This window comes from Bison bison, unplaced genomic scaffold (genome assembly GCF_000754665.1).
Source record: "Bison bison bison isolate TAMUID 2011002044 unplaced genomic scaffold, Bison_UMD1.0 scf7180017864320, whole genome shotgun sequence".
NCBI classification, from domain to species: domain Eukaryota; kingdom Metazoa; phylum Chordata; class Mammalia; order Artiodactyla; family Bovidae; genus Bison; species Bison bison.
The window spans coordinates 719216-746792 of NW_011494892.1; the positions used below are offsets into that span (position 1 = coordinate 719216).

General features: G+C 40.3%; 1 protein-coding gene across 1 annotated transcript in view; it reads left to right on the top strand.

Annotated features, from left to right (window-relative positions):
- OCA2 (oculocutaneous albinism II) overlaps positions 1 to 27577 on the top strand; it is a 285385-nt gene that overhangs the window by 78272 nt on the left and 179536 nt on the right. The window contains exons 10-14 of the mRNA XM_010852989.1: positions 2210 to 2281; positions 3451 to 3516; positions 6775 to 6831; positions 8236 to 8360; positions 13653 to 13791. Coding sequence (XP_010851291.1) covers positions 2210 to 2281; positions 3451 to 3516; positions 6775 to 6831; positions 8236 to 8360; positions 13653 to 13791 — 459 coding nt within the window. The remainder of the gene's footprint in view (positions 1 to 2209; positions 2282 to 3450; positions 3517 to 6774; positions 6832 to 8235; positions 8361 to 13652; positions 13792 to 27577) is intronic.

A 27577-nucleotide genomic window follows, 5' to 3' on the forward strand; every position in this document is an offset into this window, starting at 1 on the left:
TGGAAGGAACACAAGCTGGAATCAAGATTGCTGGGAGAAATGTCAATAACCTCAGAGATGCAGATGACACCACCCTTATGGCAGAAAGTGAAGAGGAACTAAAAAGCCTCTTGAAAGTGAAAGAGGAGAGTGAAACAGTTGGCTTAAAGCTCAACATTCAGGAAACTAAGATCATGGCATCTGGTCCCATCACTTCATGGGAAATACATGGGGAAACAGTGTCAGACTTTACTTTTTGGGGCTCCAAAATCACTGCAGATGGTGATTGCAGCCATCAAATTAAAAGATGCTTACTCCTTGGAAGGAAAGTTATGACCAACCTAGATAGTATATTGAAAAGCAGAGACATTACTTTGCCAACAAAGGTCCGTCTAGTCAAGGCTATGGTTTTTCCAGTGGTCGTGTATGGATGTGAGAGTTGGACTGTGAAGAAAGGGAAGCGGCGAAGAATTGATGCTTTTGAACTGTGGTGTTTTAGAAGACTCTTGAGAGTCCTTTGGACTGTAAGGAGGTCCGACTAGTCCATCCTAAAGGAGATCAGTCCTGTGTGTTCATTTGAAGGACTGATGTGGAAGCTGAAACTCCAATACTTTGGCCACCTGGTGTGAAGAATTGACTCATTGGAAAAGACTCTGATGCTGGGAGGGACTGGGGGCAGGAGAAGGGGATGACATAGGATGAAATGGCTGGATGGCATCACTGACTAGATGGGCATGAGTTTGGGTGAACTCCAGGAGTTGGTGATGGACAGGGAGGCCTGGCATGCTGCGATTCATGGGTCACAAAGAGTCGGACATGACTGAGCGACTGAACTGTACTGAGAAGCAAACACTAGCAGAATAACTGAGGCAGAATGGACAAATGACCTGGAGGACAGAATGGTAGAAATCACTGGCATAGAACAGAATATAGAAAAAAGAATGAAAAGAAATGAAGACAGCCTAAGAGACCTCTGAGACAACATTAAATGCACCAACATTTGCATTATAGGGGTCCCAGAAGGAGAAGAGAGAGAGAGAAAGGACCTGAGAAAATATTTGAAGAGATAAGACCTGAAAATTCCCATATATGAGATAGGAAATAGTGAACCAAGTCCAGGAATCACAGAGAGCCCCAGGCAGGATAAACCCAAGAAGGAACACACTGAGACACATAGTAATCAAACTGACAAAAATTAAAGACAGAGATAAAATATTAAAAGCAACAAGAGAAAAACAACAAGTAACATACAAGGGAACTCCCATCAAGGTATTAGCTGACCAATGGCAACCCACTCCAGTACTCTTGCCTGGAAAATCCCATGGACGGAGGAGCCTGATAGGCTGCAGTCCATGGGGTCGTAAAGAGTTGGACACGACTGGGTGACTTCACTTTCACTTTTCACTTTCATGCATTGGAGAAGGAAATGGCAATCCACTCCAGTGTTCTTGCCTGGAGAATCCCAGGGATGGTAGAGCCTGGTGGGCTGCTGTCTATGGGGTCGCACAGAGTCGGACACGACTGAAGTGACTTAGCAGCAGCAGCAACACAAATTCTACAAGCCAGATATATTTAAAATTATGAAAAGGAAGAGCCTACAACCAAGAATACTCTACCCAGCAAGACTCTCCTTCAGACTTGATGGAGAAATCAAAAGCTTTCCAGATAAGCAAAAGTTAAGAGAATTCAATACCATCAAACCAGCTTTACAACAAATACTAAAGTAACTTCTCTAGGCAGGAAACACAAGAAAAGGAATAAGACCTGCCAAGAGAAAATAAACCCAAAACAATTGAAAAAATTTTGATAGGATCATACATATAGATAATCACCTTAAATCACCTTTCTTTAGAAAGCAGACTGGTGATAGTTGTGTGTGCGTCTAGGACATCCAGACTTTGAAACCCATAATTTATCTATTGTCCTAAATTCCCTGGTGGCTCAGCTTGTAAAGAATCCACCTGTAATGTGGAAGACCTGGGTGTGATCTCTGGGTTGGGAAAATCCCCTGGAGAAGGGCATGGCTACCGCTCCACTATCCTGGCCGGGAGAATTCCATGGATTGTGTAGTCCATGGGATGGCAAAGAGTCGGACACAACTTTCACTTTCACTTTCAATAGGTATGGTATAGAATGGCCAATCTTCACAAATACTTATACCAATACAAGCTTCTGTGTGTTTTAAAATCCTGTGGACTAGAGTGAAGTAATGTTCTATGCTTCTTTCCAGATTGTTCACAGAACACTAGCAGCCATGTTGGGGTCCCTTTCAGCATTAGCAGCGCTGGCTGTGATTGGTGACGTAAGTTGTAACATTTTGAGTCAAAGGCTTAGCATTTGATAGAATGTCAGCTTCAAAGACAGTCCAGTAATTAGGTGTTATTTTAATATACTATTTCACGTTTCCTGTTAAGGCATGAACTAATGAACTTTATACCATTGATGAGCAATTAACATTTGATTTTATCACACACACCCTATCTTAGCTGAGGAAAGGCTCATGATGGTCAAGTACTCATTCAGGCCATGCACCTGAGCAATATTAGAGCCAGCCATATGCACTGTCAGCCCTTGGAGACCAGGGGAGGCCATCCTAGCTGGAGCAGAGAGGTGGGAGATAGTGAGGTTGGGGACAGACATCAGGAGGTCCCTGGAAGTGCATGTCTGTGAGGTGATACTGTCCCCTCAGGATCTGAGCATGTTCCATCCTGCAGAGACACTGGAATGAATGTAGAGAGGCAAGAGAGGCCAAATACTCTGGAGATGGAGGCCTGGGGTTGTTTGAGGAGCAGTGCTGCACTGACCAAGGTGGCCACACATGGAACTTGGGATTCGAAAAAAACTCTGTAGAATTTCACAGATTGTTCTGAAAAACGTTTCTAAAGGCCAGTCAACCAAAGAGTAAAAATAATATGTGAGACTTTGTTATTTATTTATTTTTCTCTTTTATGGCTAGAATTGGTATAAACAAACACTCACTCTCAGGGTAAAATGTCCCAGAATCCTAAAACTTACACATAAACCTCTGTTACTTTGATTAATTGTTAAGGAGTAGTGTAGTAGTAGTTATTTAATTTTGGAAATAATTGATATGGCATATACCTTGTGCTGCAGGAAAATCTCTGGACCACTGTGAAGTCCTTTTCCAACAACGAGGCTCTCCAAGTGCCCTCACTTCCCAGTCTGGGCTCCCAGTTCCCCATGATCCTACCTTTCCTTAGGGACAGGGACAGGGCTTAAGAAGTCTGCCTTTCTCATTGACAAGTGCATAGTTTTGATGTTACGATGCTTTGGGTCACGACTGTTTTTCAGTAATGATATAATAGGATTTCAAAGGCAAGTGGATGGTGTGATTTTTGTGATTTTCAGCTCTGGCCATGAGTGGGTTTTCTGTAAAGTGCACATGTTTACAGCTTATCACCAGGAGGATGAGGCCCAGGACTAATTGGCTAATTTGTGGTTTGATTGCAGAGACCCAGCCTGACCCATGTGGTGGAGTGGATTGATTTTGAGACTCTGGCCCTGCTGTTTGGCATGGTAATGACAGTCCTCCCAGTGGGACTGGGCCCCAAGTTTGCTGTAACCTGGGACTTTCTCTTTTACTGCTGTCACTGCTAATTCTTAAGGACACCGTGCTGCTTGACTGTTAGGGCTTGACTGAGAAGTGTTTGCAGGTCTAGCTAATTTCTCCTGATGAAGAATGGAGTGATTGGTGCTCTGGTTGGTTAGCTGGAAAATTTTAGCCTAAGGCCTCTCTAACAGAGAAATAATCTTGCCATTGAGAAAATTCAGCAGTTTTTTGAGTTACTGTCCTTAAAATATAAAATGATATATCTTAAATAAATAAACCATATAAATTTTTCAGTGATTGAAAAAGTACCTTTAATTATATGGATAAAGGAAGAAAGGAAGAAATTGTCCCTAAGTGATAGTTTGTTAATTTACCATATTTTCAAGTGACCACTCTACTGCATGCTATGGAGAGTGTCACCAAATCAACCTGTAGGAAGGGAATTTTAAGGCACACCAGTGAGTTAGTGGGAGAAGGCAATGGCACCCCACTCCAGTACTCTTGCCTGGAAAATCCCATGGATGGAGGAGCCTGGTAGGCTGCAGTCCATGAGGTTGCTGAGAGTTGGATATGACTGAGCGACTTCACTTTCACTTTTCACTTTCATGCATTGGAGAAGGAAATGGCAACCCACTCCAGTGTTCTTGCCTGGAGAATCCCAGGGACGGTGGAGCCTGGTGGGCTGCCGTCTATGGGGTCTCACAGACTTGGACATGACTGAAGCGACTTAGCAGCAGCAGCAGCAGTGAGTTAGTGTGGAACATGAGTCATAAACAGATTTAGTTGGAATAAGGGGAATTTGACAAGGGTCTGGACAGCAGTGGGAATGGCTCATGTGTCCTTGAACAGACCCCACAGTGGCTGAGTGATCTGAAGGAGGGCTGTGCTGCTCTAGGTGTCAATGTGATCCAAAATAACTGTCTGCTTTGTGGATGCGGTGTGGGATTCAGGTCAGTGCTCTGAATTCAGGCTTTATAGAGAAACTAATTTTTGTATTGGGTTCTGAAAAGTATATAGGGTTTGGACATATGGAAGGAAAAAGGAAGGCGTACCAGATATCTCATAAGTTTTTGTTATAAAAAAAAGTTTAAATGATTGGTGTATTAGTTTGCTGGGACCGCCATTATAAAGTACCATACACTGGGTGACTTAAACAACAGAAATGTATTTCCTCATAGTTCTGGAGGCTAACGTCCAAGATCAAGATGTGTGCAGTGTTGGTTTCTTCTGAGGCTTATAGATGATCATCCGCTCAAGTCCTCACGTGATTGTCCCTCTGGGCGTGTCTATGTCCTCCTCTCTTCTTATAAGGTCAATAGGCATATTGGATTAGGGCTTCACTTTAATTTAATTATCCTCTTAATACAGTTATATTGAATTTTAACAATGAATGGCTTAATTTTTTCTCAGTTGGAATCAGTTCAAGAAGGTTCTATATAGAACTTTGGGGTGTGTGTGGTCCAGAGACAGTCTGTATAACCAGACCCCTGTCTTTTTTACCCTGTTTATTTCCAGTCATCCACCCATGGGACCACTCACCCAGTCCCTGAGTTCCAGTCTCTCTTGGGTGGTTCTAGCAGCAGACATGTGTAACAGTTTCACCACAACAGTGGAAGACCACACGGGACCTACCCTGTGTAGGTCACCTACACATGTGGTCATTCATGTGTAGCTTCCATTGGTGTGAAGCATCACACTCTATAAGTGGCCTCACAGTGGCCATTTGGATAGGACGAACAATGATGGTCATTATAGATGAAGCAGAGATTTGTACTGTTTTGCACTGTTTTTGTGAAACACAGTTTTGGGCCCACTATTTTCTAAAGTACTTTAGTTTACATAATTCATAACAACCTTACGAGGGAATAAGACATACAGAAGTAAGGTGAGAAAACCAAAGTACAGAGAATTAAATAATTTTTTTTTTTGCTCAAGGCTCTGTTTGACTGTTTGCAACCCCATGGACAGCAGCATGCCAGGCTTCCCTGTCCACCACCAAATCCCGGAGTTTGCTCAAATTCACGTCCAGTGAGTCAGTGTTGCCATCCAACCATCTCATCCGCTGTTGCCCCATTCTCCTCATTCCCTCAATCCTTCCCAGCATCAGGGTCTTTTCCAGTGAGTCAGTTCTTCGCATCAGGTGGCCAAAGTATTGGAGTTTCAGCTTCAGCATCAGTCCTTCCAATGAATATTCAGGGTTGATTTCCGTTAGGATTGACTGGTTTGATCTCCTTGCAGTCCAAGGGATTCTGAAGAGTCTTCTCCAGCACTACAGTTAGAAAGCATCAATTCTTCAGCACTCAGCCTTCTTTATGGTCCAGTTTTCACATCTGTATATGACTACTGGAAAAACTATGGCTTTGACTATATGGACTTTTGTCAATAAAATAATGTCTCTGCTTTTTAATATGCTGTCTAGGTTGGTCATAGCTTTTCTTCCAAGGAACAAGTGTCTTTTAATTTTGTAGCTGAAGTCACTGTCCTCTGTGATTTTGAAGCCCAAGAAAATAAAATCTGCCACTATTTCCATTTTTCCCCTATCTATTTGCCCTGAAGTGATGGGACTGGATGCCATGATCTTAGTTTTTTGGATGTTGTATTTTAAGCCAGTTTTTTCACTCTCCTCTTTCACTCATCAAGAAGCTCTTTAGTTCCTCTTCACTTTCTGCCATTAGAGTGGTGTCATCTGCATTTCTGAGGTTGTTAATATTTCTCCCAGCAGTCTTCATTTCAATGTAACTACGCTTATAAAATTTAAGCTAGTTTAAAAAAAAATAAATGTAATTTAAGTCAGTTTAAAAGTCTTAAAACTTTTAATTGTTGCTTGTGTGAACACCTAGGTGCAAAAGGCCACATTCTATCCTATTTCCTGCCCTGTTTCTAGCTTTGTGACTCTGAGCAAGTCACTTTTCCTCTCTGCCTGACAGTTTCCTGGTCTATAAGTCAGAGTAATTACAACGCAGATGTTTACTGTGACGTTCAGGTGGAATGATAATGTACTTTGGGCACATACTCTTGGACAAATGTAAAGGTGCAAATCCTCTAGTAAGGGGCTTGATTCAGAGAGTCAGTAAGTGGATCACACTCAACCAAAGAGTGAGACGTTTGATGAGGTGGTAGGTTTCATGTAGAGGCCAGAGCTCAGATGTGTAAGTGGTCACTGATATCATTTCAGGATGGTGCTCTGAAACATTCTTTGTCTCCTTTTTCTCTTTTCCCTATAGATGATCTTAGTAGCCATATTTTCAGAAACTGGATTTTTTGATTATTGTGCTGTAAAGGTATGTATGATGTGGCATTTAATAGTTATGTATCAATTGATACTTTTTTTCTACCATTACATATTTAGTGAATAAAACTGTTTTAAAGCAGATATTTTAAAATTCTGTCCTCCTTTTCAAAATCACTGCTGCAAACCTGGGTATAATTGCTATGCTAAGTAAGGTGTCTTTGAACATCACTTTCAGATTCTCAACAAATAACCAAAGAAGAGGATCAAGGAGACTAGTATTCAAGTTGAATATTTGTGTGATGGCGTTCAACTTGGCAGGTTGAGAACTATGCACCAAAACTGTTTTGCACTTCAGAGTATCTAAATATTTTAAGTCATCAGTTCTGATTACTCTGCTTTTAGGTGAAATAATTTCAATGATTACTTTACGACATTGAACATATAAGCATTCATTTTTATAACTGGGACCCTGGGGAATCCTTCACCATTTTCTGACTGGTAGAATTTGTGTTGATCCTATCATCAGAGTTAGGAGGAAAAGACTAATGTAGACTAGGGCTGGGCTTGAATTCTTTTTGAAACTGAAAAGTTCTTTTATTTATTTATTTATTTTTGTTGTCTAGGGAACTTTATTCTTTTTTTTTTTTAACTTTACAATATTGTATTGGTTTGCCATATATCAACATGAATCTGCCACAGGTATACACGTGTTCCCCATCCTGAACCCTTCTCCCTGCCCCCTCCCCATACCATCCCTCTGGGTTGTCCCAGTGCACCAGCCCCAAGCATCCAGTATCGTGCATCGAACCTGGACTGGTGTCTCATTTCATATATGATATTATACATGTTTCAACACCATTCTCCCAAATCATCCCACCCTCTCCCTCTCCCACAGAGTCCAAAAGATTGTTCTATACATCAGTGTCTCTTTTGCTGTCTCGTATACAGAAAAATTAGTTATTTAAGAAGCCCTTTTCAAACTTTGAAAGATAGAACCATATCGTGATTTTTGCCAATTTTGTGCACTATCTTGCACCTCCCAGGTAGCTATCTTGCCTCTTCCTCCCAATACCTTGGTACTAAAAGCAACCCCTAGATCCCCAAAGATCGGCAGACTCTAGGGTCAGGTGAATCCCAAAGTCACAGCCCAGGCTGTCCAACCAAAAGGAGTGTGTAAAAAGATACAGACATGACAGGTTGTCACCTTATGAGAGATAGACCATCTCAAGGTACTGAAATGAGAATTGGAGGGAAGAAGTGTAGGCCCGCACAGGTTTACAGGTTCAGGTCCAGCCATTACTGCCTCATCTCAGCAGGTTTAGGAGTTTGTAGGTCTAAGTTTTAATCCGCCATGTAGTGTTTATTTAGACCCTTAGTTCTCAGAGTCCCTAATGAAAAGTTGCACCTGTTTTCTGGCCCCATTGGTCCTAGCTTGTTCTGTATTGCATTCCAGGTATACCAATTGTCCCGAGGAAGAGTGTGGACCATGATCTTCATGCTGTGTCTCGTTGCTGCTGTCCTTTCTGCCTTCCTGGACAATGTCACAACAGTGCTCCTCTTCACTCCTGTGACCATAAGGTATGCAAAGTGGCCTTGTGTGGACATCAGGGCAGCTGATGTGCCCTTGTGCTGGCTGCCCTCCTCCCACATGATGGGGTCTGACCTTGCCCTCCTCCCACATGATTGGGTCTGACCTGAACATCCACTGGGACTGTAGCTCTGACTGCACAGCTGTGATGGCAGTAGCAGTGGTTGCAAAAGTGCCTACAGGAATCAGGACACACAAACCTTTATGCCTGTGGGACAGAGCATCAGGGGCCAGGAGTTCTACTGCATGGGCTCTATGGGGTTCTCAGCCAGAGAGCAGGAGGTGGGGCTACTGTCTTGCTCTGGCAGGATCCTTGTGGGATTATTGGAGGGTTGCATGACCTGGCCTGGCAAGGCCTTGCAAGGTGACTTTGGGAAAGAGAAATTCAGTTTGATTCCATTTTGCTCTTTTTAATTCCACCCATTTCATTTGTGGGACTGATTGCATGGGGCCTCCTGGGGCTTGGGCTTCAGCCTGTGATTGTGCAGCCCCTTCCAAGGTCATGGACCTACACTTTTATCTAGACTTTATGTCCTTTATTTTAAAGATGGTTCCTAGCATATCATGGTCTTCCCCTGCTTAGACTCAACATGTGCTGGTGCTGGCTGGTTCTAGAGAGACTGAGGGGTTATAGGTATGCCTGGTGGCTTCTGGGAAGCTAGGTAGTAAGGACATTTGTCTAAATGTCCTCACTTCAGCTGAGGACAACTCACTTCAGCTGCACTGATCTGGGTTGTTCCATCAAAGAAATTAAAATAAGCTAGTGTTCTGAGGATTCTACCAGATAAGAGATTCTCCTGCTTATGAGGCATGAGACACAGCAAGTTCAATGTCACCAACAAGGGGCTTCTTACAGAGCTCAGGACTAATTCTGGGTGATGCCTTTGGTGTTTGGGAGAGTAGTGACCCTCAGAGGAGGAGTAAGTTAGAATGTGGAGTAGGGAGAGGAGAAGGAAGGGTAGAGAGGAACAGAGAGTTAGTAGCATCTCGTGGATTGGCCTGCAGTGTTATGAGTTAATCTGTTGCCCAGGCTTCTGCAAGTCTGGCTGCATTGTCATGGTCCACGTGCAAGTATGGATTTGAGGGGCAGGATGCTAGATTTAGCCTTCTTGCACAGGAGGTGCAGCACCTCCCAATACCCAGAGGTATAGTTCTTCTGAGGGTAAATGGTGGATAAAGCATATGCTAAAACCAACCCTGCCCCTGGACACCTCAGTGGGCAAGAGGCAGTTCACACCTACCACCCTCCAACCAGGGCAACTCTGCTGCTGACAGTGGTTTGAAACCATCTCACAATGTGCCAGACTCCAGCAAGTCACTACACACCCTGATGATGGCACCCTGATTCTCAACATCCCTGTACAGCTTGCACAGCTGAGGGTTGTCTCAGCCTTGCTGGGATTTGTTTATATCCTCGCTCTGCTAGGAACTGGCTTTGTAATTTTATGTAAGAATCAGTTCAGTTCAGTTGCACAGTCATGTCTGATTCTTTGCTATCCCATGGATTGTAGCATGCCAGGCTTTCCTGTCCATCACCAACTCCTGGAGCTTGCTCAAACTCATGTGCATCTAGTCGGTGATGCCATCCAACCATCTCATCCTCTGTCATCCCCTTCTCCTCCCGCCTTGAATCTTTCCCACTGAAAGATTGTTGCTGAGCCATGAAAGACACCGGGATTCATGGTCTCTGGAGAAGAATTCAGTCCGGGGTCAGTAACAAGGCTTGATCGCTCAGAGCTTTTGTGTATTTAATAAAGCTTTATTAAAGTATAAAAGAGATAGAGAAAGCTTTTGACATAGACATCAGAAGGGGGTAGAAAGAGTACCTGCCTGCTAGTCTATACCTATCAGTGAGTTGTTAATTAGAGAAAGGAGATGATTCAAAACTCAAAGTGGCACCAGGTCCCTCAACCACAACATACATTTTGAGATAACATTGGCACCAGGTGAATCATCCCAGGCCATAAAACGATCGACATGAATGTTGAAGAAAGGCAGGTTTCCAAGTAAATATATAGGTCATTAACAATGTATAAGTAAAACATACAGGTTTGTTAAGCCCTTATAGGTTCTGAGTCTTAAGCAGAACTGACTTGAAGAGAGAGTCTAGGGTAAATACATAGTTGATTAACATAGCTTAAGAAAAGCATTTCCATAAGAAAAATGCATTGATTAGCTCAAGGTTTGAGAAAAGTTAAGTTTAGGTGGAGCCAGGTATTGTCATGGCAACACAGAATTTTAAGAGAAACCTCCTTTTAATTTTGTATAGAGAAGGGGAAAAAATCTGACACTTGTAGTTTGTTTCCTCCTGCCACTTAAGAGAGAGATAAGAAACATGCGACCCTTGCAGTCTATTTTCTCCATTTGGAGACCCCCTAGCCTTCCTGTCTGTTACCCTCTCACCAGCATCAGGGTATTTCCAATGAGTCAGTTCTTTGCATCAGGTGGCCAAAGTATTGGAGCTTCAACTTTAGCATCAGTCCTTCCAATGTATATTCAGGACTGATCTCCTTCAGAATGGACTGGTTGGATCTCCTTGCAGTCCAAGGAACTCTCAAGAGTCTTCTCCAACACCACAGCTCAAAAGCATCAATTCTTTGGTGCCCAGCTTTCTTTATGGTCCATCCACACATGACTACTGGAAAAAATGTAGCTTTGACTAGATGGACCTTTGTCAGCAAATTAACATCTCTGCTTTTTAATATGCTGCCTAGGTTTGTCATAGCTTTTCTTCCAAGGAGTAAGTGTCTTTTAATTTCATGACTGCAGTCACCATCTGCAGTGATTTTGGAGGCCAAGAAAATAAAGTCTGTCACTGTTTCCCTTGTTTCCCCATCTATTTGCTTTGATGTGATGGGACCAAATGCCATGATCTTCGTTTTTTGAATGCTGAATTTTAAAGCCAGTTTTCACTCTCCTCTTTCACTTTCATCAAGAGGCTCTTTAGTTCCTCTTCACTTTCTGCCCTAAGAGTGGTGTCATCTGCATATCTGAGGTTATTGATATTTCTCTTGACAGTCTTGATTCTGGCTTGTGCTTTATCCAACCCCGCATTTCACATGATGTACTCTGCATATAAATTAAATAAGCAGAGTGACAATACAGCCTTGACGTACTCCTGTCCCAATTTGGAAGCAGTCTGTTGTTCCATGTCCAGTTCTAAATGTTGCTTCTTGACCTGCATACAGATTTCTCAGGAGGTAGGTAAGGTGGTTTGGTATTCCTATCTCTTGAAGAATTTTCCACAGTTTGTTCTGACACAGTCAAAGGCTTTGGCGTAGTCAATAAAGCAGAAGTAGATGTTTTTCTGGGATTCTCTTGCTTTTTCTATGATCCAGCAGATGTTGACGATTTGATCTCTGGTTCCTTTGTTTTTTTTCTGAATCCAACATGAACATCTGGAAGTTCTCGGTTCACATACTATTGAAGCCTAGCTTGGAAAATTTTGAGCATTACTTTACTAGTGTGTGAGTTGAGTGCAATTGTGTGGTAGTTTGAGCATTCTTTGGCATTGCCTTTCTTTGGGATTGGAATGAAAACTGACTTTTTCTAGTCCTTTGGCCACTGCTGAGTTTTCCAAATTTTCTAGCTTATTGAGTGCAGCACTTTAGCAGCATCATCTTTTAGGATTTGAACTAGCTCAGCTGGTATTCCATCACCTCCTCTAGCTTTGTTTGTAGTAATGCTTCCTAAGGCCCACTTGACCTCACACTCCAGGATGTCTGGCTCTAGGTGAGTGAGCACACTATAATTGCTATGTGGGAATAGCAATTCCATTTATTAGTATACAAATTGCATCTTTCATGATTAAGTATTGGTGTGCTCAGATTCACTGTTTATATTATACTATTATATTCTTTATGACTCTCTAAGCTTAATCACATTTCTTCTGCCTCTGTCTGGATTGAGTAACATTAGTCTTTAGAGTTGGGCTTCCATGGTAGTTTAGATGGTAAAGAATCCTCCTGCAATGCAAGAGACCTGGGTTCGATTGCTGCGTTAAGAAGATCCCCTGGAGGAGATACTCATTCCAGTATTCTTGCCTGGAGAATCCCCATGGACAGAGGAGCCTGGTGGGCTACAGTCCATGGGCAAAGAGTCGGACATGACTGAGCAACCAAGCACAGCACAGCACACCATCTTTACAGTTAGACATCCAAATCTGGCATTGTTGATTAGCACACACGAATCCTTTTCTTGCTAAAAGCAGAGCCTGGGGCTTCCTTAGTTGAAAGCTGCTGCTGCTGATTGGAGTCTGATCCTCTTTTTTGAACTCCCTTCTCAACTTCTACACAGCTCTGTAGGCCAATCCTACTCAGAAAAGCTGCTGGCTATACTCTGAGCTGGAAGATAGTAGAAAGGACCCTTGAGGCACTTCCCTGGTGGTCGGGTAGTTAAGACTCTGAGCTTCCATTGCAGGGGGTATGGAATCACTCCCTCGTAAGGAACCAAGATCCCTCATGCCACAGGGCACCCCCACCAAAAAAGGTCCTTGAGTGCAGCAGGGGCTCCCCTTGCTGCCAACATCCAGACTCAGGCCTGGCTTCTGTAAGAAAGTGGGCAATGTAATGGGTGGGTGGAAGAGACGCCATGAGGTTTTCCCTGAACTTTCTTTAGAGCAGCCTTTCTCAACTGTGTGCTCAGTGGACCACTTGGGGAGCTATAAATGCTGCTGCTTAGGCCCATCTCCAGGGGTTGTTCTATCATGAGCTGGGTAGCAAGACTGTCAAGATCCCCAGACAAGTCTAATGTTTAGCTAAGATGGAAAGCCACTGCTATAGAATGTGTACTCCTTGTTAGAATTAAGCACAGTGCCTCAGCATTTGAAAAGGTAAGGTGGGTAAGGAGCTAGGTTGGCAGGTGTGGTGTGAGCTACTGGGCAACAGTGCTTTTTGCTCCAGCCCCACCTTGACTCAGAGAGGTCTGGTGGCAAAGATGCGTTCATCTGGGCCACTTCCTGCCCTGCAAGGGAGCCTGTACACCAAGTGCTTCCTCCAGACCTGTGGGGGTGAGGCAGGAATGTATTTTCACATGGATGGTTCAGATGGATTGTGTTAACTTTCAGAGAAGTGCTGAGAGTCAACTTTATCCTGTAGCTCTATAGCACTGTTGTCATTGTTTACCCCTCAGCATTGCCTTTCTCATAGATGTGTGTGTGTGTGTGTGTGTGTGTGTGTGCATGCTTCTTATACCTGCAAGTGCTTTGAAAATATTTAGGTCACACATATGCCTTTCACAATATGGATAGTGGGACTGTTTTCATTTTCCTTCATTTATGACAGATTGTGTGAGGTGCTCAACCTTGATCCAAGACAAGTCCTGATTGCAGAAGTGATCTTCACAAACATTGGGGGAGCTGCCACTGCCATTGGGGACCCACCAAATGTCCTTATTGTTTCCAACCAGGAGTTGAGGAAGATGGTATGTATCACTATAATCAGATTGTTTCCAATAAATATAGAACCCAGCTTACTTGCACATTTAGTAACATTTTACCAACATGGATATCACTTCCTCTTATGGAGTGTTCTTGGTCATCTTGAGAGTGGGAGGTTAGGTGACTGATCCTCTAATGTAGTGGTCTGAATTGACTTCATTCTCATTCTGATAAAATTTTAAGAAAATGATTACATTTTCTATTTAGTCATAGTCTGCTATAATATATTAATGGGAATTGAGGTTTCTTCCAACAATATTAATAACAAAATGGTCTGGTCCCTCTCATTTTTCAACTGAGGTGGATGAATAAGTTCTTCATTGATGAAGAACTTAAGTTTTTTAAAATAAGGGTGAGAAAATGAAAGTCTTTCTGGATTTTTGGTAAGCTCTTATTAATATATAATTTCTTGTAAACAAAAATAAAAACAAAGTATTAAAGAGAGTGCAAATAGTATTTTACATATCTTAGAGTTAAGGTTCGGAGAAGGCAATGGTACCCCACTCCAGGACTCTTGCCTGGAAAATCCCATGGACAGAGGAGCCTGGTGGGCTGCAGTCCATGGGGTCGCTGGGAGTCGGACACGACTGAGCGACTTCACTTTCACTTTTCACTTTCATGCATTGGAGAAGGAAATGGCAACCCACTCCAGTGTTCTTGCCTGGAGAATCCCAGGGACGGTGGAGCCTGGTGGGCTGCCGTCTATAGGGTCGCACAGAGTCGGACACGACTGGAGCGACTTAGCAGCAGCAGCAGCAGAGTTAAGGTTAAAGTATACAATTAATTTTTATTTGTCATTCTTTGATCATTAGAATTTTCTCAATATCTCTTCTCTGAAGTATCAATAAAAATGCTTTCAAATTGGTATCACTTATTATAGGTGATACATTTATGCCTGTGTGTCTCTGAAGTGTGTTAGTATGTTTGTGTATATTTGCTGTCTTTCATAAAAATATTTAAGCCTTTGAGAGTTCATGGCTCCAAGGTGTTGAAGGGCATTTTGTGGGCCTACTGTGTTCTAGAGATTCAGGGTACAACTTAGATACTTTGGCTAAATTTAATACTCCCTGATTGCTCTGAAAGCCAACTGTGACACTTCACCAGTCTTGCTGCATGAGCTGAGCAGCAGGCCCCTCCTGACCATGTCACATGAGCACACCAGAAAGTGTGTGAACCCTGTAATTTGCTTTGTAATCTGTCACCCAGGATAGGTTGCATACACATGAGAGAGAGACCTATTTTCACAGGAAAATAATGTTTTATTATTTTTATTTTATAGTAATACATTTATTTTAGAGAATGTAAATCACACACACACACATATCAGAAATAAAAAATTGTCATAATCCCATCATCCAGAAATAAATCTTCTCAATATTTTGCTTAGTTGCTTGGTGGTGGTTTAGTCACTAAGTCGTGTCTGACTCTTGCAACCCTATGGACTGTAGCCAGGCAGGATCCTCTGTCCCTGCAATTCTCTAGGCAAGAATACCAGAGTGGGTTGCTGTTTCTTTCTCCAGAGGATCTTCAAGACCCAGAGATTGAACCCAGGTCTCCTGCACTGTAGGCATATTCTTTACCAACTGAGCTATAAGGGCGCTTATTTTGGTGCATGTAGTCTGCATGAATGTTTGTATGTGGATATAATAAAAGCTGCTCTGACCAAGATGGAGTAACAGGGACTGTATTTACCCTCTTGCTTGAGACATCCAGAAAGAAAATAAACCAAAATCCAAAAAACAAAACCAGAAACAAACCAAAACCAGAGAGTGATAATCAAGGTACTAGATATCAGGTAAAAAAGGGCAGTGATCCCTGAGAAATGGGAAGCAAATGAAATGAATTTATGGTTGCCCCAGCTCACTGCCTTGAGAGATTTTCCAGGATGCAATTCAGGGAGAGAGAACCCATGTGGAGCCCACCATATTTCTAGAGTCAAGGAGGTAGAACTTACTCTGGAGGGAACAAGACAGAGAACCAGAGAGGGGAGAGTTGGACACAGAGAGAACCTCTGAGTACTTGCAGAGGGAAACTACCTGTGTCCAGGGGAAGAAAAACCCAAAAGATTAGAGGGAAGAGTGCTTGATATACTGAGGGCCAAGAATAATGTCTGTTTCTGCCAGGAAGACTGTAAACCTCTTAATTCATGAGGTATTGGCCCTGATTCCACCTAATAAATTTTAAAGACCTCAAATAATCAAATTGTTTTTAAATAGTTTAACTACATCCAAAAACAAACATCAAGAATATTTATCAGATCAGATCAGATCAGATCAGTCGCTCAGTTGTGTCCGACTCCTTGTGACCCCATGAATCGCAGCACGCCAGGCCTCCTTGTCCATCACCAACTCCCAGAGTTCACTGAGACTCATGTCCATCGAGTCAGTGATGCCATCCAGCCATCTCATCCTCTGTCATCCCCTTCTGTGCAAAAATACCCAACAACACACAAGGTAAAAATCACAATGTCTGACATCCAATCAAAGATTACCAGGCATGCCAAAAAGCAAGAAAATTTGATCTATCATGAGGAGAGTATGAACCATTTGGAATCAACCCAGAATAGACACAGGTGTTATAATTAACAGACAAGTGCACTAAAACCGTTTTTTTTTTTTTTTTAAATTTTTACTGTATTCCAGATGTTCATTAAGTTAAAAAGAAACATGAAAGATATTTTTTTTAAAGGCCCAAATCAAACTTCTAAAAATGAAAACTGTAATGTATGAGATAAAAATCTCCTGTTAGGATTAAAACAGCAAATTAAGAATTTCATAAGAAAAGATTAGTGAAATTAAGGACATCAGTTCAGTTCAGTTCAGTCACTCAGTCGTGTCCAACTCTTTGCAACTCCATGAACTGAAGCACGCCAGGCGTCCCTGTCCATCACCAACTCCTGGAGTTCACTCAAACTCACGTGGATTGAGTTGGTGATGCCATCCAGCCATCTCATCCTCTGTTGTCCCCTTTTCCTCCTGCCCCCAATCCCTCCCAGCATCAGAGTCTTTTCCAATGTTAAGGACATAGGTCCAAAATAAAAGAGTGAAAAGTAATGAAAGACATTCACGAGCTGAAGGGAAACTCCAAGTGGCCTAATATATTTATAATTCTTATCTCTGAAGGAGAGGGGAACAGAGAAAGACATTTTAAGAAAACATGGTCTAAAATTTCAAATTTTATGAAAGATATAATCTCAGAGATTCAGGAAGTCCAATGAATTCAGAGCACAAGAAACATGAAGAAACTACACTAAACCATGTCATAATTGTTATACACACGAAACTTAAATAATATTATAAACTGATGATACTTTGATTTAAAAAAATGGGTTATTTACTTTTTCAAGACCTATACTTTGACTTGGATATTTCATTTTGGAAATTATAAGAAATAGTTATTTTAAAAGTAGATATTTAAAAGATCTATATAAAACAGCTATTTTTAACAGCATAAAATTGAAAAACCTATGTAAAATATTCCAAGAATCAAGGAAGTGAAATTGCAAAATATTTTGAATTGAATTATGGAAACAAAATTTTTAGGGTTCCTTTCAAGCAGGAGTCAGCAAACTTCTTAAAAGGCCATATAATTACTATTACAGGCATATGGGCCTTATGGTTCCTGTTGCAATCTCTCAACTCTGCCACTGTTGCAGGAAGACAGCCCCAGACAACACACAAATGAATGTGCATGTCTGTATTCTAGCCTGCAAGTGTAGTTTTCTGGTCCCTGCTATAAAACAGTATTTAGAAGGGATTATATACCATTAAATACCAATTAAAAAAGAAGAAATGTCTCAAATTAGTGACCTCAGCTTCAGTCTGAAGAAACTAGATAAGAAAGAGCAAATTAAACTGAAAGTAAGCTGAAGAAACACAGCATGGAGGACAGGAAAAACAACAGAGAAAATCAATGAAAGAAAAAGCTAGTTCTTTGATAGGATAAATGATTCTGACAAACTTCTGGCCAAACTGATGAAGAAAATAAGAGAGAAGACATAAATTACCAGTATCAGGAATAAGAGAATTACATGACTACAGAGCACACAGACATTAAAGATATTGTTAGGGAGTATTGTGAACAACTCTATGTCAATAACTTTCACAATTTAGATTAAATGGACAATTCCCTTGAAAGACGTACTCTACCAAACCTCACTCAAGAGGAACTAGATAACCTGAGTAGCCCTATATCTATTAAAGAAATTGAATTTGTAATGAAAAACCTTCCCAGAAAGAACAAAGCAAAGCAAACAAAAAACTCAGGCTAAGATAGCTTTCGTGAATTCTACCAAATGTTTAAGGAAGCAATAATACTCAATACCAATTCTACACAAAATTTTATAGCAAATTGAAGAGAAAAGAGACTACTTCTCAACTTACTCTATAAAGGCCTGATGCCTAAAGCAGATAAAACCAGGATAAGGAAACTGTTGACAAATACTTTTTATGAGCACAAATAATATATTTAAAAATTAGCTAATCCAATTTAACAACTTATAAAATGAATAATACATAATAATCAAGTGGAATTTATCCTAGAAATGGAAGATTGATGCTATATTTGAAAATATCAACCAATGCAGTTTACTAGCAAACTAAGTGAGAAAATCCATATGATTATCTCAATAGATACAGAAAAATATTAGGAAAAGTCAACATCCATTACTGATCACATCACTCAATAAAGTAGGGAAAAAGTGAGCTTCATCAGCCTGATAAAGAGCATCTATGAAAATATTATGGCCAGCATCATAGTTAAAAGAGGAAAACTGAATATTTTCCTCAGATCAGAAACAAGACAAAGATGTCTGTTCTTACCACTTAAATGCATTTTACTCGAGGCTCTTGTTGGCACAATAAGTCAAGAAAAGAAATACAAGGCATCCACACTGGCAAGGAAGAATTAAGTCTGTTTGCATATTACATGATTGTTCATGTGTAAAATCTGAAGGAATCTACAAAAGAAAAAAACAAAACAAAAACTTCTGAAAATCATAACTAAAATTAACAAATGTACAATACAGGATCAATATAGAAAAATTAATGGTTTTCTATATTCTAACAACAAACAATTGGAAGCTGAAATAAAAATGCCATTTACAATAGCATCAATATATAAAATAGGTTAAATCTGACCAAACATATGCAAGAAAACAACAAAATATTGCAGAGAATAATTAAAGAAGATAAAAATAAATGGGGCGATATATTTTGGTCATGGATCAGAAAACTCAACATCATTAAAGTATTAGTTCTCCCTAGATTGATCTATAGAGTCATGCAATTTCTATAAAAAAACAGCAAATTTTTCTTTTTGTAGAAATTGACAAACTGATTTTAAAATTTATATGGAAATTCAAAGTATCCAGAATGGTCAAAAACAAGTCTTAAAGTGCAGAACAAATTGGGAGGGCTAGTACTACCTAATTTCACAACTTATTATAAAGCCACAAATAACAAAAACAGTGTGGTTAGCATCAAGATAAGTGGAAGATAAATAGAACAAAGGATATAAATACCAGATACAAATTTCAGATATAAATCCTCACATACATGACTTTTGACAAAGTGATTTTTGACAAAGGTGCAAAGCCAATTAAGTGGAGAAAGGATAATTTTTTCACAAAGAGTCCTGGAATGAATGAACATGCATATGCAGGAGAAATGAATTTCAGTCCACATCTTCTACTTTATCAAAAGATTAGCTGAAATGTGGATTATAGACATGAATATAAAGGCCAAAACTTTAAAATTCTTAGTAGAAAAGATAATTTACAGTAGAATAGATATAGAAGTAGTTCAAGTGAGAACATGGTTACTGTAATTTATTAGACTAAGTTTAGAACTTGGCTTTCTGTTTCTGTTATTTGTCTCTTCTTTTTATGGCAATATGTTAATGAATGCTGCAACAGTTTAGCTGCCTCTGGCTGGCATCACATTAGTATTTATTTACTTATTTATTCAAGGATAATTGCTTTACAGAATTTTGTTGTTGTTTTTTTTTTTTTTTTTGTCAAAGCACAACATGAATCAGTCATAGGTATTTATATATCCTCTCCCTTTTGAAACTCCCTCCCATCTCCCTCCCCATCCCACCCCTTTAGGTTGATACAGAGCCCCTGATTGGGTTTCCTGAGCCATACAGCAAATTTCCGTTGCCTATCTATTTTATGTATGGTAATGTAAGTTTCCATATTACTCTTTCCATACATCTCCCCTCCCCTCTCCCCATGTCTGTGAGTCTATTCTATTGCTGCCCTGCAAATAAATTCTTCAGTACATTTTTCTAGATTCTGTATATATGTGTTACAATATGATATTTATCTTTCTCTTTCTGACTTCAACTCTCTATAATAGGTTCTAGGTTCATCCGCCCCATTAGAATGGACTCAAATGCATTCCTTTTATGGCAGAGTAATATTCCGTTGTGTATATGTACCACAACTTCTTTATCCATTCTGTCGGTGGACATCTAGGTTGTTCTAGCTGTTGTAAATAGTGCTGTAATGAACAATGTGTTACATGTGTCTTTTTTCAATTTTGGTTTCCTCAGGGTATATGCTTAGGAGTGGGATTGCTGGTTTTATTCTTAGTTTTTTAAGGAATCTCCATACCGTCCTCCACAGTGGCTGTATCAATTTACATTCCCACCAACAGTGTAAGAGCATTCTCTTTTCTCCACACCCTCTCCAGCTTTTATTTTTTGTAGACTTTTTGATGATGACCGTTCCGACTGGCATGAAGTGGTATCTCATTGTAGTTTTGATTTGCATTTCTCTAATAATGAGAGATGTTGAGCATCTTTTCAATGTGTTTGTTAGCCATCTGTATGTCTTCCTTGGAGGAATGTCTGTTTAGGTATTTTTCTAACTTTTTGATTCAGTTGTTTGTTTTTCTGATATTGAGTTGTATGAACTGTTTGTATATTTTGGAAATTAATCCTTTGTCAGTTGTTTGCTGCCAAGTCGCTTCAGTTGTGTCCGACTCTGTGCGACCCCATCGACTGCAGCCTACCAGGCTCCTCTGTCCATGGGATTTTCCGGGCAACAGTACTGGAGTAAGGTGCCATTGCCTTCTCCCTGGCAGTTGTTTAATTTGCTATTATTTTCTCCCATTATGAGGGTTGTCTTTTCACCTTGCTTATAGTTTCCTTTGCTGTGCAAAAGTTTTTAAGTTTAATCAGGTCACACTTGTTTATTTTTGTTTTTATTTCTGTAACTCTAGGAGGTGGGTCATAGAGGATCTTGCTTTGATTTATGTCATCAAGTGTTCTGTCTCTGTTTTCCTCTAAGAGTTTTATAGTTTCTGGTCTTACATTTAGGTCCATTTTGAGTTAATCTTTGTGTATGGTGTTAGGAAGTGTTCTCATTTCATTCTTTTACATGTTCAGTTCAGTTCAGTTGCTCAGTCATGTCTGACTCTCTGCGACCCCATGAATCGCAGCACACCAGGCCTCCCTGTCCATCACCAGCTCCCGGAGTTCACCCAGACTCATGTCCATCGAGTCAGTGATACTGTCCAGTTTTTCCAGCATCATTTATTGAAGAGGCTGTCTTTGCCCCATTGTATGTTCTTGCCTCTTTTGTCAAAAATAAGGTACCCATAAGGTGCATGGTTTTATTTCTGGGCTTTCTCTCTTGTTCCATTGGTCTATATTTCTGTTGACTGCAGCTTTGTAGTATAATCTGAAGCCAGGAAGGTTAATTCCTCCAGCTCCATTCTTCTTTCTCAAGACTGCTTTGGCTATTTGGGGTCTTTTGTGTTTCCATATGAATTGTGAAATTTTTTGTTCTAGTTCTGTGAAAAATGCCATTGGTAATTGATAGGGATTGCATTGAATGTGTAGATGGCTTTTGGTAGTATAGTCATTTTTACAATATTAATTCTTCCTATTTTTCCTACCCAGGAACATGGAATATCTCTCCATCTGTATATGTCATATTTGATTTCTTTCATCAGTGTCTTATAATTTTATGTGTAGAGTTATTTTGTCTCCTTAGGTAAGTTTATCCCTAGATATTTAATTCTTTTTGTTGTGATGGTGAATGGGATTGATTCCTTAATTTCTCTTTCTGATTTTTCATTGTTAGTATATAGAAATGCAAGTGATTTCTGTGTATTAATTTTGTATCTTGCAACTTTGCTAAATTCACTGATTAGCTCTAGTAATTTTCTGATACTATCTTTCAGGTTTTCTATGTACAGTATCATGTCATCTGCAAACAGTGAGACCTTTACTTTTTCTTTTCTGATCTGGATTCCTTTTATTTCTTTTTCTTCTTTTATTGCTCTAGCTAGAACTTCCAGAACTATGTTGTATAATAGTGGTGAAAGTGGACATCCTTGTCTTATTCTTGATCTTAGGGGGAATGCTTTCAGTTTTTCACCATTGAGAATAATATTTGCTGTAGGCGAATCATATATGGTCTTTACTGTGTTGAGGTAGTTTCCTTCTATGCCCATATTTTGAAGAGTTTTAATCATAAATGGGTGCTGAAATTTGTCAAAGGCTTTTTCTGCATCAATTGAGATTATCATATGGTTTTTATCTTTCAATTTGTTAATATGGTGTACCACATTGATTGATTTGTGTATATTGAAGAATCCTTGCATTCTTGGAATAAACCGAACTTGATTATGGTGTATGAACTTTTTGATGTATTGCTGAATTCTGTCTGCTAAAATTTTATTGAGGATTTTTTTTCTGTTTTTAAATTTAAATTTATTTATTTTAATTGGAGGCTAATTACCTTACAATATTGTATTGGTTTTGCCATACATCAACATGAATCTGCCACGGGTGTACATGCGTTCCCCATCCTAAACCCCCTTCCCGCCTTCCTCCCCGTACCATCCCTCTGGGTTGCACTGCTGGGCATACACACCAAGGAAACCAGAATTGAAAGAGATACGTGTACCCCAATGTTCATCGCAGCACTGTTTATAATAGCCAGGACATGGAAACAACCTAGATGTCCATCAGCAGATGAATGGATAAGAAAGCTGTGGTACATATACACAATGGCGTATTACTCAGCCATTAAAAAGAATACATTTGAATCAGTTCTAATGAGGTGGATGAAACTGGAGCCTATTATACAGAGTCAAGTAAGCCCAACAGAAAAACACCAATACAGTATACTAACACATATATATGGAATTTAGAAAGATGGTAATGATAACCCTGTATGTGAGGATTTTTGCATCTATGTTCATCAGTAATATTGGCCTGTAGTTTTCTTTTTTTGTGTTGTCTTTGTCTGGTGTTGGTATCAGGGTGATGGTGGCCTCATAGAATGAGTTTGGAAGTGTTCTTTCCTCTGAAATTTTTTGAAAAAGTTTTAGGATAGGCATTAACTCTTCTCTAAAAGTTTGATAGAATTCTCCTGTGAAGCCATCTGGTCCTGGGCTTTTGTTTTTTGACCACAGCTTCAATGTCAGAGCTTGTAATTGGGTTGCTCATAATTTCTATTTCTTCCTGGTTCAGTCTTGGAAGATTGAAGTTTTCTAAGAATCTGTCCATTTTTTTCCAGGTTATCCAATTTATTGCCGTATAGTTTTTCATAATAGTCTCTTACAATCCTTTGTATTTCTGCATTGTCTATTGTAATCTCTTCTTTTTCATTTCTAATTTTGTTGATTTGATTCTTCTATCTTTTTTTCTTGATGAATCTGGCTAAAGTTTTGTCAATTTGTTTATCTTCTCAAAGAATCAGCTTTTAGTTTTATTAATCTTTTCTATTGTTTCTTTCTTTTCTTTTTCATTTATTTCTGCCCGGATTCTTATGATTTCTTTCCTCCTACTAATTTTTTTTTGTTGTTGTTCTTCTTTTTCCAGTTGTTTTATGTGTAAGTTAGGTTGTCTATTCGATGTTTTTCTTGTTTCTTGAGGTAGGATTGTGTTGCTATAAACTTTCCTCTTAGAACTGCTTTTGCTGCATCCCACAGGTTTTGAGTTGTTGTTTTTTCATTGTCATTCATTTCTAGAAAATTTTTTACTTCCCTTTTGATTTCTTCAGTAACCTGTTGTTTATTTAGAAACAGGTTTTTTTAATCTCCATGTGTTTGTGTTTCTTACAGTTTTTTCTTGTAATTGGTATCTAGCCTCATAGTGTTGTGGTTGGACAAGATGCTTGATATGATCTCAATTTTCTTAAATTTATTAGGTTTGATTTATGACCCAAGATGTGGTCTATCCTGGAGAATGTTCCCTGCACACTTAAGAAGGTATATTCTTCTGCATTTGGATGGAATGTCCTGAAGATATCAATGAGATCTAGCTCATCTAATGTATCATTTAAGATTTGTGTTTCCTTATTAATTTTCTGTTTTGATGATCTGTCCATTGGTGTGAGTGGGGTGTTAAAGTCTCCTACTATTATTGTGTTACTGTCTCCATTTAGTCTGTTAGTGTTTGTCTTATGTATTGGGTTTTCCTATGTTGGGTGCATATATATTTACAACTGTTATGTCTTCCTCTTGGATTGATCCCTTGATCATTATGTAGTGTCCTTTCATTTTTTTTTCTCATTATTTCTTTTTTTAAAAATTATTTTATTTTATTATTATTTTTATTTATTTATTTTATTTTTTAACTTTACAATATTGTATTGGTTTTGCCATATATTTTATTTTTTAACTTTACAATCATGTAGTGTCCTTTCTTATCTCTTGTAATATTCTTTATTTTAACGTCTATTTTGTCCGATATGAGGATTACTACTCCAGCTTTCTTTTGCTTCCCATTTGCATGGAATATATTTTTCCAGCCTCTCACGTTCAGTCTACATGTGTCTTTAGGTCTGAAGTGGGTTTCTTGTAGACAGCATATATATGGATCTTGTTTTTGTATCCATTCATCCAGTCTGTGTCTTTTTATTGGAGCATTTAATACATTTACATTTAAAGTAATTATTTATATATATGTTCCTATTGCCATTTTCTTAATTGTTTGGGGTTGATTTTGTAGATCTTTTTCTTCTCTTGTATTTCTTGACTATTAAGGCCCTTTAACATTTGTTGTAAAGCTGGTTTGGTGGTAGTGAATTCTCTTAAATTTTGCCTGTCTGAAAACTTTTGCTTGTCTGAAATACCATCAATTTTGAATGAGATCTTTGCTGGGTACAGTCAAAACATAAAAACAAGTCAAAACAGAAGGATAATAAATGTTTTTCTTGAGTCACTGCTGTCAGAGTCCTTTCCCTTGCTGGGAATCACAGTCCACCTCCCCTCCCTAGGATACCCTTCAACACTGTTCTGATCTCTGTACCAGCTCTGGGGGCAGCTTAGATTCTAATCTGGTCCTACTCCTGTGTGTTTTCTCCTCCAATGTCCACAGCTATCAGAATTAGTGCATTTTCTTTTGTGGGAGCTCTCAGTGACCTTTTATATATTCTACACACACAGAGTCTTCCTAGTTAATTGTGTGTGTTTAGTTTGCTGCTTGTATAGCTGGTGGGAAAGTTTTGGGTCTTCTTCCTTAGCCAGCTTGCCCCTGGATTTTGATTGTGGTTTTATTTCTACCTCTACATGTGGGTCCTCCACTGGGGTTTGCTCCCAAGGCTGCCCTGGAGGCCTTGGGTTTGCCCCTGTGAGGTTCAGGTGTGGAGCTGGTGCAGCTGCTTGGATTGCAGGAGTTCTGACAGCACGGTACTCAGGAGTTGCCAGCTAGGGTGGCAGGAAATATAGTTCTCTAGAAGGGTATGGCCACTAGTCTTGGCCAATAGCTTCAGTATTCTTGCCTGAAGAACCCCTTCTCTGACAGGGAAACCTGGCAGGTCACAGTCTACAGGGTCACAGAGTCTGGACATGACTGAAGTGACCCTGTGCGCATAGATGCAAGACTTTTTTTTTTTTTTTTGCTGTGACAGCTCTGCCCCAGTGAGTGTTGAATGTGAAGGTGTTGCAGCTTCTTGGCTTGTGGGGACCCCGGCAGTGCCAAGTGTGCAGGGACATGGACTGCCTCTGATGCAGAAGTTATGGCCCTGTCAGAGTCTTTTTTTGACCCTCTTTTAGCTGGTGATCAGATCACCTCTTTGGCCAATCTTTCTCCATAGCTCCGCATGTTCAGACACTTAAAGCGCTCCCTTGCCTTGGGCCCTTCTCTGTTGTTTGGTGCATCAGGCACATAGAGAGGCCCCCTGGGTGGGGTCCTGCTCTGTAGATCAGTGTGTCATGCACTTAAAGGGGCACCCTGGGTGGGGTCCTAATCTGTAGTTCAGTGCATCAGGCATTTGATGAGCCATTCTCTCTGTTGTTCAGCTAGTGATGCTGGCGTGTGGGGAGACAGAGGCTATGGTGATGGCTCCACCCCCTACACGACTGAGCAGTATTGCCTTGCTTCCATGGCTGCCTGGCTTTCCTCCACAGGCATTTCCCACCACAGTCTTCTCCCTCACATCCCCTCGATCTGTCTCTCCATAGTCAACAGCAGCCCTCGCCCTAGGATTGTTCCACAACCCCTAAACTCCAGTCCCAGCCACTGTGCCTTCCAGGGTCCTGGGTCCCTGTCCAGGGTATGTAGGGCTGAGGCAGGGACCGTCTGATTCTCATTCCATTTAGGCTGCCACAGATCAGCTGTTTCCCTGTCAGCCTTAAATATTTCTCCTCTGACTCAGATAATTGCCCTGATGTGGAGATTGAACCCCTGCTTCAGTTCCCCCACCTTCTGAGGGCAGGTCCAGTTCTACTGAACACTCCTGTTTTTCCCCCTAGTTCCTTCGTCATACTGAGTTTTGCATGGTTCTATATATTCTTTTCCACTGGTCAGGTACTCCTGTCTGGTCTCAGCTGGTGTTCTGCATGCACTTCTGTGTCTGAAGGGGTATTCCTGATGTATCCATGGAGAGAGATATACTACACGTTCACCTACTCCTCTGCCATTTTATTCCCCTACATTAGTTTTAATGTAAGACTCTAGACATAATTCAACATTAAAAAAACTAAGATCATGGCATCCAGTCCCATCATTTCATGGCAAATAGATAGGGAAACAATAGAAACAGTGACAGACTTTATTTTCTTGGGCTCCAAAATCACAGAGGGCAGTGACTGCAGCCACAAGCTTAAAAGACACTTGCTCCTTGGAAGAAAAGCTATGACAAACCTAGACAGTTTTTTAAAAAGTAGAGACATTACTTTGCTGACAAAGATCCATCTAGTCAAAGCTATGATTTTTCTAGTAGTCATGTATGGATGTGAGAGTTGGACCATAAAGAAGTCTGAGCACCAAAGAATTGATGTGTTTGAACTGTGGTGTTGGAGAAGACTCTTGAGAGTCCCTTGGACTGCAAGGAGATCAAACCAGTCAATATGATTTTAACAGAAATCAACCCTGAATATTCATTTGATTGACTGATGCTGAAGCTGAGGCTCCAATACTTTGACCACCTCATGCAAAGAGCTGATTCACTGGAAAAGACCCTGATGCAGGGAAAGATTGAAGGCAAGAGGAGAAAGATATGGCAGAGGATGAAATGGTTGGTTGATATCACCGACTCAATTCACATGAGCAAACTCTGGGATATGGTGAAGGACATGGAAGCTTGGTGTGCTGCATTCCATGGGGCTGCAAAGAGTTGGACATGACTGAGCAACAGAACAACAAGAACTAGGCATAATGTCTCTCTTGGACACAAATTGAGCTAACTCTACATTCTTTTAAACCTCTTCCTAGAGTCCTAGATCTGAATGCTCTGACTAATCTGTGGGATGTTACCCAAATAGGGCCTGGGTCCTGGGCCTTTACCAAGTCACATAGAAAGATGAA